The following is a 21,861-nucleotide window of genomic DNA, read 5'->3' on the forward strand; positions in this document are numbered from 1 at the left end:
AGACGCCTGATTCTCGTTTTGGGCTGGCTACATAAATAGCTTCAGGATTCAGCTTCTTTTGCTGGGTTGTCCCCTTCCGAATCCCCGTCAGAAACCTCATCATTCCTCGTCTCAGTCCCCGTCAGTACCCACACCCAGAGGCTCGGCTACAGAACTCTTTCCAGGAAGTTTGGCATTAGAGACCCGCCAGAGTGAGACTGGAGCCTTGTCGCGCCAAGATAAGGAACATTCTATCGTTGAGTGCTGGACTGTTCTTTCTCTCTCTCTCTCACCCCCTCTCTCCTCCCTTCTGAATCCCCGGCAGTTACTTTGGCAGTTTATCTCAACAGTTATTTTGGCACTAACCTTCATCTGTTACCTTCGCCTGCTACCTTGCCTGCAACCTGGTCTGCGTCCTCGCATGTATCGCCGTCTAGTTCAACCGCCAGAGTGAGACTGGAGCCTTGCCACACCACGTTAAAGAGCTATCTATTGTTGAGTTTGGAACTGTCTCTTTGTGTTCCTGTGTTTAGCGTCCGTGTCAAAGAAGAGCCCCGGCCCTATGCCTGTTCCCAAGGAGGGGTCCTGGCTCTGTGTTCCGTGTACGAGTCCTGGCCCTATGTCCTGTTCCCAAAGAGGGGTCCTGACTCTGTTTTCCTGTGCTTCAGTCCAAGGCTCTGTGTTCCTGTGTTCCAAGACCTAGTCCAGGTGTCATGTTCCAGCCCTGTCCAAGTCTGAGCTTTGTGTCCTCATCCAGTTCTGGTGCCTTGCCCAGCCCAGGAGTTCCTCACCCAGCCCAGTGCTGGAGATTCCTCGTACTGTCCTATAACCACATCCTGCCCTTGCTAAGATCCTTGTTCCGAGTCCTAGCCTAGACCCGGGTTCCGGTTCCGAGTTGAGACCTGGGTTCTGAGTCCCAACCAAGGCCCAGGTTCTGGGTCCTTGTCCAGGCTCTGGTTCCGGAGTTCCGAGTTCCTAGTCCAAGCTCCTTGTTCCTAGTTCCTCGTCTGGGTTCCGTGTTTCTTGCCCAAGTCCTAGCCCAGGCCCTGAGTCCTAGTCTCGTCCAGGGCCTGTGTCCGTGTCCAGCTGCGCTTCTTCCCACTATGCTTTGCTCTCTCCTGGATTTCCCTCTGATCAATCCTTGCTTCCTGACTTCCCTAGCATTCTTATGGTTATAGTCCGGTTCTTAGTACTTCAGTGTCTGTGTCTTGCATTTGGGTCCGCTTCCAGAGTCCCCTGTATGACATTTCCACCTATCACTTTCCAGATTCTCACTTCATTCTCCCTCTCCCATCCACCTACTTCCCCCCTCACCTTGTCTCACCTAGTTTACCCTCCTTCCCCTCCCCACCTTTTTATTCTGGCTACTCCTCCCTTCTTTTCCAGTCCTGATGAAGGGGTCTTAGCCTGAAACACCGACTCTTTTTCCCTTTCCATAGATGCTGCCTGGCCTGCTGAGTTCCTCCAGCATTTTGTGTGTGTTGCTCTGGATTTCCAGCATCTGCAGAATCTCTTGTGTTTAAGGATTGCATTATAACGCTGCTGCAAAACAACAAGTTTCACCATATGCCTGTGATAATAAACCTGATTCTGAAATTCTCCTCCAACTCTGACACAAAGAGGGTTGCTCACCCGCCAGTGCATATCCCGAAGGAGTGATTTTGATCTGAATTCCTTCTGGAAAGATCTTTGCCATTATTTCCCCATACAGCCGCCCAAGTCCTGCACCTGTGAAAAGGGAGAGTGTTTCAGGAGATTTGGTAACTTAATGCGATTACAGCCAGTCTCCAGCCCCAGGCCAGGGAACTGGAGCTTGTCTTGCAAACTGTTCATAGATCAAATCATTACACAGTGCATTGAGGTAGAGCAAGGTAATGCTATCATAATGCATAATACAGAGAAGGTGCAGTGCAGGTAGACAAGAAGGTGCAAGGTCAAAATGAGGTACATCAAGAATCCAATTTATCATATTAGGGAGCCATTACAGAATAAAGTGTAACAGGTACAAGAAAGGACATCAAAACATTGAAACATAGAGTGAAATCGAGTTTTGGGGCGATTTGCCCTGCTAAGTGATGAACTGAGGTTGAGGTTATGGGCCTGCTCCAGCTGCTGTGGACTCAACTTGGTTTGGAATGCTGCTGCTTGCTTTTACTGTCTGCATGACTTGTGTGTTGTTTTCTCGTTCTCTGCGCATTGGGTGTTGGTCCTTTTTTTAAACTGGGTTCTTTTGGGTTTCTTGCTTTGTAGCTGCCTGTAAGGAGACAAATCTTAAGGTTGTATAATAATAATAAATGTACTTTGAACTTTGAAATGTGTTGTTTGCATCAATGACCAACACAGTCTGAAGTTGTGCTGGGGACAGCTTGCAAGCATCACCATGCTTCCAACGTACAATGCCTACAATTTACTAACCCTAACCCCTACTTCCTGGAATGTATGAGGAAACCAGAGGTCACCCACACAGTTATGGGGAGACCATTAAATCTCCTTACAGACAGCAGTGGCAAGTGAACGCTGGCCACGGGCATTGTAAAGTGTTATTATAACCGCTATGCTACCATTCTTTTTCCTTCTTGGCCCTTAGCTTCCAGTGGAGCTTAGGCCATTGGTGACCTCCCATCTCCATCGTCCTCAGTTTTAAGCTAGCCTCCCGAGAGTAGACCAGGAGTATCCCCATTTCGTCCTCAACATGTCTCCTCCATGTGTTCTTTGGGCATTCCTTTTCCCTCTTTCCTTGGGGATTGCATTTTAATGCCTGCCTGGTGATGCTTTTGGTTGGCTTCCTCAAGGTGTGGCCAATCCACCTCCATTTCTGTTTGCGTATTTGTATTTTTATGAATTCCTGGTTGGCGTTTTCCCACAGTGTCTGTTTGGTTACTCTGTCATCCATCTGATGTTTAGAATCCTTCTCAGGCACTGACTGATAAAAGGCAACCAGTCTTTGCAGTGTCTTCATTGTTGTTTTCCAGGTTTCAGAGCCATACAGGATCTATGCTACCATACCACCCCTAAAAATGCAGTGTAGGTAAACAACGAATAAACTCTCCTTGGGCTTCCAGTCAGGTAGAGGTATCGATTTTAATCGACGTTTCGATGACAGACTTTGCCATCCTCATCAGGGATTATGCTTGGACATGTCTAGTCCGGTGGTATTTATACCTTTGTCATCCCGTCCCCTGATTAACTAGTCTTCATCCAATCAGTTTCCGCTGTCCCACCTTGTTTACAATTGTATTCCAGTTCTTACTTACAGCGAGATCTTCATCTTCGTTAAAATTTCCTCTGATTTTATTTCCATGGCTTCCTTTACCAGGCGGTCCCAAAAGCCATTGGCGCAGGACTGTCGTTTTGTGCCATTGAAGTCAATGCTATGGCCATTGCGGATGCAATGTTCTGCTACTGCCAGTTTCTCCGGGTAACCACTGATGAAGATGGCAGAATTTGTCATCGAAAGGTTAATTAAAATCGATACCTGTACCTGGCTGGAAGCCCGAGAAGGGTTTATTCATCCTATATGCCAGGAAAGCACTAGATCCTTTTTAAATACAGTACAAGATCATAACAAGGCAGATTGTGAGGTTAGGAGTCCATCTTATCGTACATGGGGTCCATTCAAGACAGCAGACCAGAACCTGTCCTTGAGTCTGGTGGTATGCGCTTTTGGGCTTTTGTATCTTCTGCCCGATGGGAGAGAGGAGAAGAGAGGAATGTCTGGGGTGGGTAATGTCTTTGATTATATTGGCAGGTACCCACTATACTGAGGCGGCGATACTCTAGCCATATATGTACCTGAGACTTTTGCACAGTACTGTATCTGCACTGCATGCTGGCCCTTCAGATCCATCCCGAGTAGTCTCACACAGCCCTGGGCTGGTCCTGTCAGGACAACATTAGGTGCAAGATCTGGTCACCTTCCGCAGAAGGCTGGTATGTCAGTCAACATTCTCTCCCTCAACCAGGAGATGCTTGATGGTGTGGATCCTTTCTGGGGAGTCGCTGCATTTGTGACTGGTTCTTCTGCCTTTGCTAGAGGAGACTGACTGGTCTGGCTCTGTGTAGGTTTGGCGAGTGGCCAGTGAGGTGCTCCTCATGGTCACAGATCCTGTCGACCTGCAGAAGATTTGTGAGTGTCAGCATGGATCGACAGGGAGAAGTGTTCCTGACTCCTGGTAGGTCAGCGGCGAGCAGACTCCCTGCTGGCACGGATGAGCTTGTTTGCGTGGAGAATCACGTACCCATTGTATCTGGGAGTTCACCCAAGCCCCACTGAGGAAGACTGGCCGGCAAACTGAGTAGGAGCTGGAGGCGCTGGGAGGGACTGGTGTGAGTTACCACCCGGCTGGGGCGCTGGGCAGGACTGGTGTGAGTTACCACCCGGCTGGGGCGCTGGGCAGGACTGGTGTGATTTACCACCTGGCTGGGGTGCTGGGCAGGACTGGTGTGAGTGCTTTCTCACAGAAACCAACTAATGGTCAGGAACAACCTGTCACCTCCATGCTTGGCACATGTGGGTCTCTTTAGCCCTTGGTGTCAGGTTCCAGAAGAAGCAGTGGGTTTCTCCTCTGGGTGAGCTGACGCACTTGGGTCCCTGCCCCAGCTCGGAGTCTCCTGACTGAGGAGGATGTCTATCACTGGTGAATGTCTGAACCCTGGTGGTGACTAACCACCTGAAGACTCCTCAGAGATACCTGTATGTAGAGCATTCTTCCAGATAAAATGGACTCTTGACCTCTCAATCTTCCTCATTGCACCTTATTGTCTGCCTGTACTGCACTTTCTCTGTAATGGTGCAACAAGATTACAGTGCCAGGTTCAATTCCCACTGCTGTCTTTAAGGAGTTTGCATTTTCTCCCTGTGACCATGTGGGTGTCCTCTCTCATTCCAAAGTCATATGGGTTAGAGTTAGTGAGTTGTGGGCATGCTATGTTGACACCATTGGTTTCTTAAGGTTGTTATAGCTGGGAGTGATAATGGGGATAAGTTCCCACTACCTATTAAATGCTCCCAATGGTGTGCGTCTCAAATAGCCTCTGACAACCAAGTCCAACTCCTGACCTTTATGTGAGGCTTAGCTACTAAGCCCGGCAGAACTGTTTCCACTGACAGGAGAAGGGGCAAAGGCGGATTACTGGTGCCATAAAACCAGTCACGCTCATCAGCTGTGAGTTGACAGCTCATCTAGGAGAAGGAAAACTCTGATCTCAAACCTCCGCTGCCTTGCGGCTATACCCACTCATGGGGAAGACTTCGGGAGTAAGCCCCGATGGAAATATCCAGAGCGGAGGTTCCTAAGACAGTCCTACGTTGAGTTCAACACTGACTGGAAATTCCTGCGATGCTGCTGGTGCCAAACTGTATCGGTCTCTGCTGTTCCTTTGGGTTCATCAGATGCGTGGAGAAGGGGAGCTTGCTACATGGGCAACAGCTTGCTCCCCATATTGTACTGCCCTGGCTTGTGTATCTAGACAGCTAGGATTCAACATTGATGGTTGACCTAGACTGATGGAGGGCATGTATACTGTATGTGGTGCAATCCTGTTTGGTTTGATCTGAAGTAATGGACACATTTCACTGTATGTTTGGTTGTATGTGTGACAAACAAAACTAACTTTTTAACATTGTGTTCTTGTTTTCCCTTGTAGTACCTCAAAGCATTGATGTGCTGAAATGACCTGTATGGGTGGCATGCAAAACAATGTTTTTCCCTGTGCCTTGATACATGTGAAAATAGTAAACCAATTTACCAATTTAATTTACTGACTGTATTTCCTTCCAGCAGGGGCTGAATGACACGCAGCTCCCAATGGTGAGCATCAGCCGCACTGCTCTGCGGGAGTTGCCTGCCCTTTTCAGACACTGGGACACAGTCACCTCCATTCAGAGTGAACCCCCGTACCCCCATCTTTTGAGGGGTGTGCTCTGGCTGGACGGATGAAGGGACAGATCAGATGGCAGAGGCATGAGGGCCCGTGGCCAAAATCTCTGGACATCCTGTCACAATGGCTGTCGTGCTGGGCTGGGCGGGGTGGGGGGGGGAGGGGCGGTCTAGACAGGGCTGAAAGTTACCTGGCTGGAATTACTCATCGGATCCAGGCCCCAAAACCCCTCCACCGAAACCAGTCTCACACAACGTAGATCATCTCCCAGGAACGGCCTCAGTGTCATTGGCATGCCGTGCAGAGGCGTTTCCTGTATGGGCGCTCATGTGCACTCTCCAGCCCCTTGTCCTTCTGCTCGATAATGACTGTGTGGTCAGATTCCATTCTGGCTCCATTCTAAATCAGGGGTTCCCAAACTTTTTTTAATGCCATGGACCAATACCACTAAGCAAGGGGTCCCTGGCCACCAGGCTGGGAACCCCTGATCTAAATGTTTGCAAGTGATATAGCCAGTAGGTGCAGGAGTAGGCCATTCAGCCCTTCGAGCCAGCACCGCCATTCACTGTGATCATGGCTAATCATCCACAATCAGTATCCAGTTCCTGCCTTATCCCCATAACCTTTTGATTCCGCTATCTTTAAGAGCTCTATCCATCTCTTTCTTGAAAGCATCCAGAGACTTGGCCTCCACAGCCTTCTGGGGCAGAGCATTCCATACATCCACCGCTCTCTGGGTGAAAAAGTTTTTCCTCAACTCCATTCTAAATGGCCTACCCCTTATTCTTAAACTGTGGCCTCTGGTTCTGGACTCACCCATCAGCGGGAACATGCTTCCTGCCTCCAGCGTGTCCAATCCCTTAATAATCTTATATGTTTCAATAAGATTCCCTCTCAGCCTTCTAAATTCCAGCGTATACAAGCCCAGTCACTCCAATCTTTTGACATATGACAGTCCCGCCATCCTGGGAATTAACCTTGTGAACCTATGCTGCACTCCTTCAATAGCAAGAATGTCCTTCCTCAAATTTGGTGACCAAAACTGCGCACAATACTCCAGGTGCACTGCAGGAGATATGGGTCCTATCTAAAATAATGATGAGTCAGAATACAGGAAGGAGGTAGAGATCCTCGTGACATGGCGTCATGACAACGACCTTTACCTCAATGTTAGCAAAAGAAAAGGGATTGGTGGTGCACACTCTTCTGTCTATATCAATGGTGCTGAGAGCTTCGAGTTCCTAAGAATGAACTTAGAGCATCCTGTTCCAACCATGTTGATGTCACAGTCAAGAGAACTCACCTATGCCTCTACTTCCTCAACAGGCTAAAGAAATTTGTCATGTCCCCGTCAACTCGTACCAAATTATTATTGATGCACCACAGAAAGCGTTCTGTCAGGCTCCACAACAGCCCGGAACAGCAACTGCCCTGCCCGTTATCACCAGAAACTGCAGAGAATTGTGGACACAAATCCGGCCCTCCGTGGACTCTGTCTACACACCTCGATGCCTCAGTGAAGAAGCTGGCAAAATTAAAGACCCTCACCCATCCCGGACATTCTCTTGTCTCCCCGCCATCGGGCAGAAGATACAAAAGCCTGAAAGCACGTACCATCAGGCTCAAAGACAGCTCGGATCTCATGGTTATCCAACTCTTGAATGATAAGATGGACTCCTGACCTCACAATTTACCTTATTATGATCTTGTACCTTACTGTTCACCTGCACCGCACTTTCTCTGCAGCCGTTACACTTTATTCTGCATTGTGATAGCTTTACCTTGTTCTACCTCAATGCACTGTGTAACGATCTGATTTCTACAGTGTGCAAACTTTTCACTGTATCACAGTACATGCAACAATAATAAACCAATTCCAATACCCATGCCTGCATTCCAGACACATTACATGTTCCCTGTGGAGGTCTCTCTACACTGGACTCTTCCCTGCCTTTACATCAGAATCTGGGGTGGACAGCACTGGACAGAGCAATGTGACACAACAGGTCTTTAAGTTGGTTCATGGACACCCGTACCACCTGCCATTTCTGCACCGGAAGGAGTCCATGTTCCAGTTATAAGAAGACAAGAAATAGGAGCAGGGGCAGGCCATTTGGCCCATCGAGCCTGTTCTGTCACTGAATAAGATTATAACTGATCTGGCGATGGACTTTGCTCCATCCGCCTGCCTTTATTATCGAAGTATGCGTACGTGATACAACCTCGAGGTTTGGCTCCTAACAGGCAGCCACAAAACAACCAAAATAACCCATTAAATAAAACACTGTCAAATGCCACAAATTGCAGCAAAAAAAAATCATGCAAACGATAACTGCAAGTAAATAGCGTTCTGAGCTGAAGTCCACAAAGAGAGTCCGAGACCTGTAATTCGGCGCAGAGCCAAGTAAACGTTGCAGAGCAGCGAGCTGAACCGGCCCATCCCTCACCTCGGGTCCCGACTCCTTGACCTTTTCAATGTGACCCGGTGCTTAAATCATCATCCAATCATCGGGTTCAGTCACTTTGATACTCTCTGAGGCCTGGATCCTCCACCACCTCGATTCAGCCTGTACCTGACCTTTCTAATTTGGCCCGGTGCTTAAATCAATTGAACCTCCGAACTTCCTTGCTCTCAGCTATGGCCCGCTGCCTCACCTCGCCTCAGTTCTGCCACATGGAATTGCTTCCATTGCCTTCATGTCCAAAGGGAAGTTACAGGCCTATGGGTTATGACGATAGTTTGCCAGAAAAAGAGCGATTAACAAAGTATTCAGATGTTTTCCTATTTCATTGGGCTCTAGCCAGAAGTGTCTGAGATTCATCAGCACCATCTTGAACTGAAGTTCCCCTACTAAGCAAAAATCTAACTATGTCTTAAATATGTTTAATGAGGAGGCCTCTACTGATTCCTTGGGCAGAGAATTCTACAGGTTCACTGCTCTCTGGGAAAAGCAGTTTCTCCTCATCTCCATTCTAATTCTACTCCTCTGAAACACTAAGCCAACTCCCCTAGTTTTAGGCTCACCTACCAGTGAAAACAACTTTTCCCTCTATCCTATTAGTCTCTATCTTATTTATTTCTCATAACTTTATATGTTCCTCGCAGATCTCTCATTCTTCTGAGTTCCAGTCAGTACAGTCCCAGGTGACTCAGTGTCCTTTTATAGACTAAACCCCTCATCTCCAGAATCAGCCTGAGGGTCTGAAGGCATGGATTTTTCAGCCCTGCTCCCTGATATTTGGGCATTCAGTGCAGGTGGTGTCATGATGTGCAGGGACAATATTGGAACCCAGGTACGGAGGAAGATCAGGTTCCAATGTAGAGATGGCAGTGAGAGCTTACTCACAATAATTCCAAAGAACATCGGTGGGTCCACAGAGTGACATCGTGAGATGTAACATTCTCAAAACTAGGACCCCGTGTCTAGAGCTAATCAGGCATCCACTTAAATAATACGAGTAACATGGAATCCCAAAGCCAATCAAAATAAAGTTAATAAGTTTATACAGAAGACACCAGGAGACCACTTTACAAAGAGCAAGTCACTCAAGAAAAAACAATTAACAACTCTCAATAAACAACAATTAACCATTTCAGGTGCTCTAAAACCCTCAGAGCTCAATGCTCTCCAGTGCCCTGCATGGACAAGAAGAACTCATTAGGGGGAGGTTATAGAAAAAAACAAAAACACACAAAATGACCTATTATAAAAGTTTAAAAAGCAGTCTCAATACTGAATAAAAATAAAGACAGAAAAGTGGGTTAAACACGGAGTAAAGCTCCCTCTACACTGTCCCATCACACACTCCCAGGGTCAGACACAGAGTGAAGCTCCCTCTACACTGTCCCATCACACACTCCCAGGGTCAGACACAGAGTGAAGCTCCCTCTACACTGTCCCATCTCTCACTCTCAGGGTCAGACACAGAGTGAAGCTCCCTCTGCACTGTCCCATCACACACTCCCAGGGTCAGACACAGATGAAGCTCCCTCTGCACTGTCCCATCACACACTCCCAGGGTCAGATACTGAGTGAAGCTCCCTCTACACTGTCCCATCACATACTCCCAGGGTCAGATACTGAGTGAAGCTCTCTCTGCACCGTCCCAACACACACTCCCATAAAATAAAGGTCCCTTTACATGGTCCAGTAAGAGCAAACAGAATGTAGTTTGCTACAGAGCTCAATACTATGAATTTGATAATAGCACCTGAACACAATTTCCAAGAGAAGTCTGTTGTTAATTGGCCATTCCCGACTGTCTGAATTTTCTGTTCTGTGTTAACTGCTGGGTTTGAATGACATTGAAATATTTACCCTTGGTGCTGGGAGTTGGGTCTCAGCAGTGCCTCTGCAGAACTCACCGTAAACAAACACAGGCAGGAAATAACCAGCGGGAAGCACCATTGTCGTGGCCAGCAATAGCATGAAGAACTAGGGTGAGAAAAGAAAGGTCAAGGGCAGCTTGTATCAGATTCCCAGTCTGCTGTGGTTCTGTTGTGAGATGATAGGGGAGATGCCATGATTTTGGACTGGAGCTACTGAGTGGGAGACACAAGTTCAGATCCCAGCAGCACAGCTAAGCAGTCATAGAATCATGTTGCACAGAAACAGGCTCTTCAGCCCATCTAGTCCATGCAGACATGATCTGCCTAGTCGCTTCTTCCTGCCTCCAGATCATATCCATCCAAACTCCTCTCCTCCAAAGTTCTCCTTGAGCACTTATCTACCACTTTTGCTTGCAGCTCCTTCCAGACTCCCACCTCTCTTTGACTGAAGACATTTCCCCTCAGGTTCCCCTTAAATATTTCACCTTTCACCCTAAACCTATGACCCCTAGTTTTAGTCTCACCCAACGTGAGGGAGAAAAACCTGCATGCATTCACCCTTTCTGTACCCCTCATAATTTTGTATACCTCTATAAGGCCTCCCCTCATTCCCCTGCAATCCTGGGAATAAAATCATAACCTGTTCAACCTTCCCCTATAACTCTGGTCCTCAATTCCAGGCTATATCCTTGCAAATTTTCTCTGTACTCTCTCAAATGTACTGCTATCTTTCCTGTAAGCAGATGTCCAGAAATGCTGCATATAAAATATAATAAATTGACCCTCACCAACGTCAACATAACATCCCATCTCCTGTACTCCTGAACTGCTTTATAAAGGCAAATGTGCCAAAGCTCTCTTTACAGCCCTATCTGTCTGTGATACCACTTTTAAGGAATTACGGATCTGTATTCACAGATCCCTCTGTTCCACTTCACTCCTCAGTGCTCTGCCTCTGACCATGTAAATCCTACCCCGGTTTGTCCTCCCAAAGTGTAAAATCTCACACTTGTCTCCATTAAATTCCACCTGCTATGTTTCAGCCCATCTGCCCAGCTGGTCTAGATCCTGCTGCAAGCTTTGTTAGTCCTCCCCGCAGTCCACTACACTCCCAATCTTGCTGTCATCACAAATTTGCTGATCCTGCTTACCATGTTACAATCCAATTCTTTAATATAGATGATAAACAACAAAGGATCCAACACCGATCCCTGCGGTGTACCACTAGTCATAGGCCTCCTGTCAGAGATACCACCTACTCTCTGAATTCTTCCGTTAAGCTAATATTGGATCCAATTTACTACTTCCTCCTGAATGCCGAGTGACTGAAGCTTCCGGACCAGCCTCCCATGCAGGACTTATTCAAAAGCCTTGCTGAAGTCTATCTAGTCAATGTTCACTCTCTTTCCTTCATCAATCTTCTTGGTGATCTCCTTGAAAAAGTCTATAAGACTGGTTAGACATGACTTACTATGCAAAAAGCCATGTTGACTATCCTTGATCAAACCCTGCCTATCTAACTACTTATGCACCCTCTCACTTAGTATGTGTGAGTGGAGGGCGTGAGTGATGTCTCAGTGGGCTCAGAACTCACCAAGGTGCGGGCAAAGGGAGATAACTCCTGATCTTCATGTTTGGCTTGGCTACTAAGCCCAGAGAAACTGTTTCTATTGACAAAAGAAGGGGCAAAGGTGGATTACTGGTGCCTTAAAATCAGTTGCTTTGAGCAGATGGGGCCCGTCGGCAATGGTTGGCAGCTCATTTAGGAGAAGGAAGGCTCTGATCTCAAACTTGCATTGTTTTGCAGCTATACCCACTCATGGGGGAGGCTTTGGGACTAAACCCTGAGGAAAAATCCTCTGTTGAGTTCAACATTGATTGGCAACTCCTGAGACGCTGCTGGTGCCAAACTGTATCGGCCTCTGCCGTTCCTTTGGTTTCCTCAGCTGTGTGGAGAGGAGGAGCTTGCTACATGGGCACAGCTTGCTCTCCATATTGTACTACCCAGGCTTGTGTATTACGTAGATAGCTATGATGCAATATCCATGGTCCACCCCAATCAACAGAGGGCAAGGAGGCTTTGGAGAGCATGCTGAAGAGGTTCACCAGGATGTTGCCTGGATTAGAGAGTATGTGTTATAAGGAGAGTCTGGACAAACATGGACTGTTTGCTTTGGAGCAGAAGAGCCTGAAGGGAGATCTGATAAATGTAAAGAAGATGTGTAGGTCAAGGTTTTTTACAGAGCCATGGATGCCTGAATTGGATTGCCAAGGAAGGTGGTGGAGGCAGATACAACAGAGGCATTTAGGAGGCTGTCAGACAGACACATCAACATGCAGAGATGGAGGGAGCAGGGTCAAAGTTCAAAATTCAAAGGTTAAAGTAAATTTATTATAGAAGTACATATCTATCACCATATACAACCTTGAGGTTCATTCCCTTGTGGGCATACTGAATAATTCCATAGAATAATAACCATGACAGAATCAATGGAAGACCACACCAAGTTGGGTGTTCAGTCAGCAAAGACAGAAAGCTGTGCAGAGGCAACAAGAAAGAAATAATAAAAAATAAATAAGCAATGGATATTGAGAAAGTGAGTTCATAGGTTGTGGGAACATGTCAATGAAGGGTCGAGTGAAGTTGAGTGAAGGCAGAAGGGATTTAGTTTAATTTGGCTTTGTGTTCAGCACAGACATTGTGGGTTAAAGGGCCGGCTCTGCTGCTTCACTGTTCTGTGTTCTACAATGGGCCAGTTAGCACCTGCCATGCTGTGGATTTCTGTGATCCAATGATGTTAATAGAAGTGTAGGGGCTTACCTTGAGTATTATGAAGAAGGTCAACATTTCCAGAGAGGACAGCCTGGGGTGGGTCCATTGAAGCCACTTGGCGTTGTAGGTGGGGAAGGGAGGCTGGCTGCTGCTGTTCAGGAACCTCTGCTCATCGGAGCCCCACGTTCGGTTGTCGAAGAACGTTTCCAGGTGCTCCTTCATGGACAGCTGAAGCCAAAAACATTTGGGCTTAAAACTGACACATTACCACAGCTGGGCATGAATCTGCTTGTACCTACAGGACTGTGCAAAAGTCTCAGGCACATATATATTGCTCGGGTGCCTAAGACTTTTGCACAGTACTGTGGCAATTGTATGTATTGCACTGTACTGTGACCACAAAAAATATAAATTTCATGACATATGCAAGTGATGATAAACCTGATTCTGATAGGGGTCTCTGTTGTGGACTGAGAGTGGGAAGGGGGGAGGGAGAGAGGAATCACAGTAGGGTAAAGAGGAAGGGAGAGGGGAGGGAGCAGGAAGCACCAGAGAGACATTCTGTAATGATCAATAAACTAATTGGAATCGGATGACCTTTCTTTGTGTCTAAGGACTGGGTGTATCTGCACCTACATCAACCAACCCGTGGCCCCCCCCCATCTTTGGCACACCTTCTCTGCCACCTGTCCCACACTCCTCCCTGAGGGAGCACTGCACCCTCACCACTCCCAACATCCTTTGCTCCTGCCAGACTTACAAACTGGCTCTCTGCTCCACTTTGACAAATACAGTACTGTGCAAAAGTCTTCAGCACCCAAGCTGTATATATGTGTATATACTGTATAATATATCATGGGCTGCAAGTAGTGCTGGTATCTCACAGCTCTGTCAAACCCAGTTCAATCCCAATGTGCGTGTGTGTGTCTGTCCATCCATCCGTCCATCTGCGTCCGCTTGGGTTTCCCTCATGAGCACTGATTTCCTCCCACATCTCAAAGAATCAGAATCAGAAACAGGTTTAATATCAGCAGTATATAAATACATCGTCAAGCTAAATAAGCAGTGCAGAAACAGAAATAAAAACAGTCACCGGGTAGTGTTCATGGGTTCAATGTCCACTCAGAAATCAGATGGCAGAGGGGAAGAAGTTGTTCCTGGATCATTGAGTGTGTGCCTTCAGGCTTCTGTACCTCCTCCTGATGGTAGCAATGAGAAGAGGGCATGCCCTGGGTGATGGGGGTCCTTAATGATGGCGCTGCTTTTCTGAGCTCTGCTCCTTGAAGATTCCTGGGGTATTACGGAGGCCAGTACCCGTGATGGAGCTGACTAAGTTTACCACTCTCTGCAGCTTGTTTCGATCCTGTGCAGTATTTCCGCTCCCCCCCCCGCCACAATACTTGATGGTGAGGCAGCCAGTCAGAATGCACTCCATGTTACATCTGCAGAAGTTTTCAAGTGTTTTAGGTAACAAATCAAATCTCTTCAAACTCTTGATGAAATATAGCTTCTGTCGTGCCTTCTTTATAGCTGCATCAATATGTTGGGACCAGGTTAGATCCTCAGAGATATTGTCATCCCGGAACTTGAAATTCCTCACTCTCTCCACTTCCGATCCTTCTATGAGGATTGGTTCGTGTTCCCTCATCTTGCCTTTTCTGACGTCCACAATCAGCTCTTTGGTCTTATTGACGTTGAGTGCAAGGTTATTACTGTGACACTACTCAACTAGTTGTAATATCCCACTCCTGTCTCCATCTGAGATTCTACTAACAATGGTTGTATCATCAGCAAATTTATAGGTGGTATTTGAGCTATGCCTAGACACACAGTCATGTGTTTAGAGACAGTAGAGCAGTGGGCTAAGCACACACATCCCTGAGGTGTGCCAGTGTTGATTGTCAGTGAAGAGGAGATATTATTACCAATTTACACAGATTGTGGTATCCACTTGCAGAGGGAGGTACAGAGACCCAAGTTCTGTAATTTATCAATCCGGGTTGTGGGAATTACAGTGTTAAGCGCTGAGTTATAGTCAATGAACAGCTTCTTGACATAGGTATTTGCATTGTCCAGGTGATCTAAGCCTATGTGAAGAGCCATTGAGATTGCACATACTGTAGACCTATTGTGGGTCCAGGTTATAGTTAGCTAGTTGGTAGGCTAATTGGCTATTGTAAATTACCTTGCATATGGGGGGGGGGGGTCAACAGGAGAATTGGGATTGATTGACAGGCAATGGCTTCCAGAGAAACAAATTGGGGGGGGGGGAGATGAAGGGTATAAGATCTTCTGATGGCTGGCATCGACTTCAAGGGCCAAATGGCCTCCTTTGCCATTTGTGAGGAAGTAAGTTATGGTCTCAGGAACTTTTTCCAAAGGATATTCCTGTATCTAGCTTGATAAAGATTCCTATAGATTCAAGTCTGTCTTGGGCTAGAGACAGGAACATTTACTATTATGAAATAGTATTTCTCCATACCCACTGTGACCCCAGTGATGCTTGAGAGGGCAACATTGCGGTCATGGTGGTTATGAAGAAAGAACCGCACAACGTGAGCAAGCTTCCAGCATCACCAATTTATTGAAGCAGTCCCTACATTTAATTGGTTGTCGTCTTATATAAAAGAAATGTCCATAAAGTGAGGTTGTAGTATGTTGCATGCCCAAGTGTGATTATCCAGTGACATCACTGAATGATGGTCCCTTCCTCTTACCTCCCCTCCGAAATGACTGAACTCAATGCTGTTAAGAAGCCATGTGGTGTTTTGGCCTTCATTAGTCACAAAGTTGAGTTCTGGAAATGCAAAGTAATGTTGCAACTCTATATATATAGAAAAAAAGTTAGACCACACTTGGATTATTGTGTTGAGTTCTGCTCGCTTCATTACAGGAAGGATATGGAAGCTTTAGAGAGGGTGCTGAGATTTACCAGGATGCTGTCTGGATTAGAGAGCATGAGTTATGAGGAAAGGTTGAGTGAGCTAGAACTTTACTTTTTGGAGTGAAAGAGGATGAGAGGTGACTTGATAGAGGAGTACAAGATGATAAGAGGCACAGATCAAGTGGACAGCCAGAGACTTTTTCCCAGGATGGAAATGGGTAATACTTTTAAGATAATTGGGGGAAAGTACAGAAGGGATGTCAGAGATAACTTTTTTTTATACAGGGAGTGGTGGGTACGTGGAACAGCCTGAAGGATGGTGGTAGAGGCAGATACATTAGGGATATTTAAGAAACTCTTAGATAGGCACATGGATGATAGAAAAGTAGATGGCTATGTGGGAGGAAGGGTTAGATTGACCTTGGAGTAGGTTAAAATATTTTCACCACATCATGGACTGAAGTATCGTACTGTGCTGTCTTTAGTCCTATGTTCTATGAAGTAAATGGGCGATTAGGTTAAGAACTGGACTTGATTGCCTTCAGTTACTCTGGGTGGAAGGGAGGGGTTCCTTCTCAACAAGCCAATTGCAAATGCAATGTACCAATCATTCAGCTCTTTGAATCCACTCTGCTATTCAAAATTAATCAGTAAACACCAAAACATGGGCCTCAGTATCCCCTTGTGCAATTGGACCCCAGTTGGTCAGATTGGCAAAGTCATCTCCTCCACAATCTCCATCAGCACAGATGCACCACAGGGATGTGTGCTTAGCCCCCTGCTCTACTAGTTTTACACCTATGACTGTGTGGCTAAGTGCAGCTCCAACACCAGATACAAGTTTGCTGATGGCGCTACTGTTGTTGGCCGTATCAAAGGTTTAGATTAGACTAGATTAGATTCAACTTTATTGTCATTGTGCCGAGTACAGATACGAAGCCAATGAAATGCAGTTAGCATCTGACCAGAAATGCAAAGAATAGTGTTATTTACAAAATAACTGCGAATAAAAAGTAAGTGCTACAGCACACAAATATAAAAGTACTGAGACAGTACAATATGAGTGCAATACTGCTTAGCATTGTGATGTGAGGTTCAGCAGTGTCACAGCCTCAGGGAAGAAGCTATTCCTGTGCCTGCTGGTGCGTGAGCGGAGGCTCCTGTAGTGCCTACCGGATGGGAGGAGAGTAAAAAGTCCATGGTTAGGGTGAGATGCATCCTTGATAATGCTTTTCGCCCTGCCCAGGCAGCATTTATGGTAGATGTTCTCAATGGTGGGCAATTGGGTGCCGATAATCCTCTGGGCAGTTTTCACCACTTGCTGGAGTGCTTTGCGGTCTGATGTGGGACAATTGCCATACCACACTGAGATACAGTTGGTGAGTATGCTCTCAGTGGTACAGCGGTAAAAGTCCGTCAGTATCCTGGGACAGAGGTGAGCTTTCTTGATGCTCCGCAGGAAATAAGGGCGCTGTTGTGCCTGTTTGCCCAGGATGGAGGAGTTCAGGGACCAGGTGAGATCCTTGTAAATGTGGACACCAAGGAATTTGAAGCTTGATACACGCTCCACTACAGCTCCATTGATGGTGGTGATGAATCAGCAAACAGGAGGGAGATTGAAAACTTGGCTGAGTGGTGTAATAACAACTTCTCACTCAATGTTAATAAGACCAAGGAACTGATGGTAGACTTCAGGAGAGGGAAAAAGAGTTCCAGGAGTCAGTAGTCAAAGGATCAGAGGTAGAGAGGATGAGTAAATTTATATTCCTGGGTGTCACTATCTCAGAGGACCTGTCCTGGACCCATTAGGTAAATATAATTGCAAAGAAGGCACAGGCAGGAGTCTGCGGAGATTTGACATGTCAGCAAAAACCTTAGCAAACTTCTATAGAAGTTCAAAGGTTCATTTATTATCAAAGTATACAACTCTGAAATTCTTCTTCTCCAGATAGGCCAGAAACCAAGAAAGAAACAAATGGCAGCAGGACCATGAACCCCCAAATCCCTGCTCCCTGCACAAAAAACAAACAAAAATGGAACAAGGACATTGATCCCCTCCCAAATCCTCCTCCCCTGCACCCAAATAAAATGAGGAAGTTCAGAGGGAAAAACACAGAATACAAAAAAAACCATATGACTGAAAAAAAAGTCCACAGTCCAAATCCACGTCCAAAACACAGAAAACCTGGGCAACATTCTCCTCTCTGTTGCAGAGCGATCCCACCAGAAATAAAAATACAATCTCTCCTCTCTGCGCGCAGTGATCCTCAGTGATAAAAAGGCAGGCAGCCGGTGTTTCAATCTCCTTCGTCACGTTAATTGGTGAACAATTTAATTGGCCTACAATGTTGTGCCAATCAAGTAACCTACTCTAGAAACTGCCTAGAATTACCCTACCACATAGCGCTCTATTTCTCGAAGCTCCATGTACCTATCTAAGAAAAAAATCTAAGAATCCCTTAAAAGACCCTATTGTATCCGCCTCCAGCACCGTAGCCAGCAATACATTCCACTGACCCACCACTCTCTGTGTGAAAAACTCACCTCTGACATCCCCTCTGTACTTACTTACTTCCAAGCACCTTAAAACTATGCCCCCTTGTTTTCACCACTTCAGCCCTGGGAAAAAGCTAATAGCGAACAATGGAAACTTTAATTGTCAAAATGGAGTTGAACATCGGCTTGCAGCCTTCTTGCCACGAGGTTCCCGCATGCTGCCTCTGCCTCCCGGAATTCCCTTGGAGACTGCAGAGCACTGAAATACCCAAACAATCTCCACACTGCAAATCACAGGCTCCAACAGTTCCAGAATCACATTCAAGATGAAAAAGAAATGTAAAAGACATAAATGGAGTGACATATATGGTTTCATGATCTACCTAGAAGATGTCGACTGAAGAAGTATTGTATGCAGGCACCATCTTAACTGGGTGGTGGAAAGTGTGCTGACTGGCTGCCTGGTATGGGAACACCAATGCCTCTGAGCAGAAACTCCTACAAAAGGTAGTGGGTTCAGCCCAGTACATCACGGGTAACGCCCACCCAATCATTGAACTCACCTACTGAAACACTGCTGTAGAAAAGCAGCATCCATCATCAAAGATCCTCACCACTCAACTGGTGCTCTTTTCTCACTGCTGCCATCAGGTAGGAGGTACAAGAGCCTCAGGACTCGCACCACCAGTTTCAAGAACAGTTACTACCCCTCAACCATCAGGCTCTTGAACAAAAGGGGATAATGACACTCATTTAAGGTTTCTGTTATCTTGTCATTTCATGCTTGTTATTTATTGCTTGGCTGGTGGCATAGTGGCATTGGCGCTGGACTGTGGAGCGGAGGTTCCGAAGTTCAAACCCAGCCGGCTCCCCCCGGCACGCTTTCCACCCATGCGGGGTTAAGAGCTGGTGATCTCTTTGGGAAAAGAAAACTCACCCAGCAGAAGGCAATGGCAAACCACTGTTGTAACTTGCCTCGTATGCGAATTCCAACTACGTCAGAACGGCATGGGAGGAAGTCGCCTGCTACCTGGAAAAGTTCTGGATGCGACCTACATTACTATTATTATTATTTATTACTATTTACTTTTTATCTGCATTTGCACAGTTTGTTTGCAGTTTACAGTTCCCAATGTTTACAGATCCTGTTTACAGTTCCCATTCTATAGATTTGAAAGTACGCCCACAAAGAAAGAATCTAGTGCTGTGTGGTGAAATATATGTACTCTGATAATAAATTTTACTTTGAACATTGAACGTTGAAGATTGGTCCTCCACCTCAGTAGCTTATGCCTGTCTCTCTGCTTGCCTCGGAATCTAACCAGCTCCTTCGTAAACTTCAGTCAATAAACTTCTGTGTCCATGGGTAATATGGAGTTGGTACAAGTTCAACAGCAGCTGATGGAGATACTTCAAAATCCTTAGACCATGATCCTTGGTCCTCAACCCACTCCAGCCAGGGGCAACTTTTCCCTGTCAGAACTTCAGTGAGATCTCCTCTCATTCTTATAAACTCTAACTGTCCTATGTTGTACCAATTTTCCTTAAGGCAAGCATCCTGCCACCCCTGGGTCCAGTCTGTGGACTAAGAAACAATCTCAGACACAAGAGATTCCGCAGATGCTGGGACTGTTGAGTGACATGCACAAAATGCTGGAGGACCTCAATGCTGCTCGATGGCTTGTCAGTCTTTGTGTGTAGTTTTTCATTGATTCTATTGTATTTCTTCGTTCTACTCTGAATGCCCACAAGGAAATGAATCTCAGGGTAGTAAATGGTGACATATACAGTATTGTGCAAAGGTCTCAGGCACATACACGTAACTAGGGTTCCTAGGACTTTTGCACAGTACTGTATTTGTCAACGTGGAGTGGAGAGTGAGTTTGTAAATCTGGCAGCAACAAAGAATGTTGGGAATGGTGAGGATGGAGCACCGTGGGAGGCCTGGTTGGACAGGTGGTAGAGGAGGAGTGCCAGGGGTGGGCGGAGGTGGCACGGGTGCAGACACACCCAGTCCTGAGACACCTGGCAAGGTAATTTGATTCCAAACAATTGGTTTATTGATCATTACAGTATGTCTCTTTGGTGCTTCCTGCTCCCTCCCCTCTCCCTTCCAGTTTTTCCAACCATGATTCCCCTCTCCCTGCCCCCTTCCCACTCTCAGTCCACAATAGAGACCCGTATCAGCATCAGGTTTATCATCACTCACATATGTCATGAAATTTGTTTTTTTGTGCAATACATAAAGTTACGATAGTACTGTGAAAAAGCCTTAGTCTCTCTAGCTTAGACTTTTGCTCAGTACTGTACATACTTTGGTAGCACATTTACTTTGAACTTTATATTTCCATAGAAGCTACCCAGCTTGCTGAGTTCCTCCACCATTTTGTGTGTGTGACTCTCAGGAGAGTCCTTCATGGTAGCACCATCTAATAACGTTTAACAGCAGTGCCAATACCAAATACTGGATCAGTTCAATCATTGCCTTTGGTCAACAGGGAGCTTGTCATCAACTAAAGGCCCGGCCTCCAGTGGTGGAGTGATTAAAAGTCCAGAGAGATCAGGAGGTCAATGGTAGAATGGGCAGGGGCGGAGATCAGGAGTTTACAGGGATGGGAGTCTGTTATTGCACTGTCCCTTGCTGGACTTTCTCCTAGCTGCGTGGGTCAGACAGCTGTGGAAGCCAAGTCATTGGTTATACTTAAAGTGGTGGTTGACAAAGTTCTTGATTAGTAAGGACGTCAAAAGATACGGGGAGAAGGCAAGAGAGTGGGTTGGGGAAGGATAATGAATCAGTTGTGACTTATTTATTTATTTGGAGACATTGTGGAAAAGGACCTTCTGCCTTTTTGAGCTGCTCTGACCTGCAACCTTCAAAAACTTTGATTTAACCCTCACCTAATCACGGGACAATTTACGACGACTGTTGAACTTGCTTGGTACGTCATTGGACTGTGTGAGGAAAGCGGATCATCTGAAGAAAACGCACACAGTCTACAGGGAGGACATACGAAGGTGCGTTACAGAGGGGCAGCACGGCAGCATAGCGGTTCGCACAACGCCTTACGGCACAGGCAACCCAAGTTCAATTCCTGCCACCGCCTGTAGGGAGTTTGTATGTTCTCCCCATGACTGCATGGGTTTCCTCCAGGTGCTACGGTTTCCTCCCACGGTCCAAAGACGTACCGGTTGGTAGGTTAACTGGTTACTGTAAATTGTCCTGTGGTTAGGCTAGGGTCAAATCAGGGTTGCTGAGCAGTGCGGCTCAGAGGGCTGGAAGGGCATGGTTTGTGCGGTACCTCAAAAAATAAATAAAAAGTAAAAATCCTGTCTGGTATTAACAATCATTCCATGGTTAAAAGTCACTTAGTCACATTCTTCCCCATTCTGATGTTTGGTCTGAACAACAACTGAGCCCCTTGACCACGTCTGAATGCCCTTATGCATTGAGTTGCTGCCACGATTGGTTGATTTAATGATGAGGTGAAAGGTCTACAGATGTGTCTAATAAAATGGTCA

The 21,861-nt window shown here is 46.3% G+C and overlaps 1 protein-coding gene across 1 annotated transcript in view; it reads right to left on the bottom strand.

Annotated features, from left to right (window-relative positions):
• LOC140197290 (chloride channel protein ClC-Kb-like) overlaps positions 1-21,861 on the bottom strand; it is a 130,245-nt gene that overhangs the window by 55,095 nt on the left and 53,289 nt on the right. Inside the window, exons 11-13 of the mRNA XM_072257227.1 lie at positions 13,011-13,190; positions 10,226-10,295; positions 1,612-1,707 (exon numbers count right to left, since the gene is read on the bottom strand). Of these exons, the coding sequence (XP_072113328.1) occupies positions 1,612-1,707; positions 10,226-10,295; positions 13,011-13,190 (346 nt within the window). The remainder of the gene's footprint in view (positions 1-1,611; positions 1,708-10,225; positions 10,296-13,010; positions 13,191-21,861) is intronic.

Source organism: Mobula birostris, chromosome 5 (genome assembly GCF_030028105.1).
Source record: "Mobula birostris isolate sMobBir1 chromosome 5, sMobBir1.hap1, whole genome shotgun sequence".
NCBI lineage: Eukaryota > Metazoa > Chordata > Chondrichthyes > Myliobatiformes > Myliobatidae > Mobula > Mobula birostris.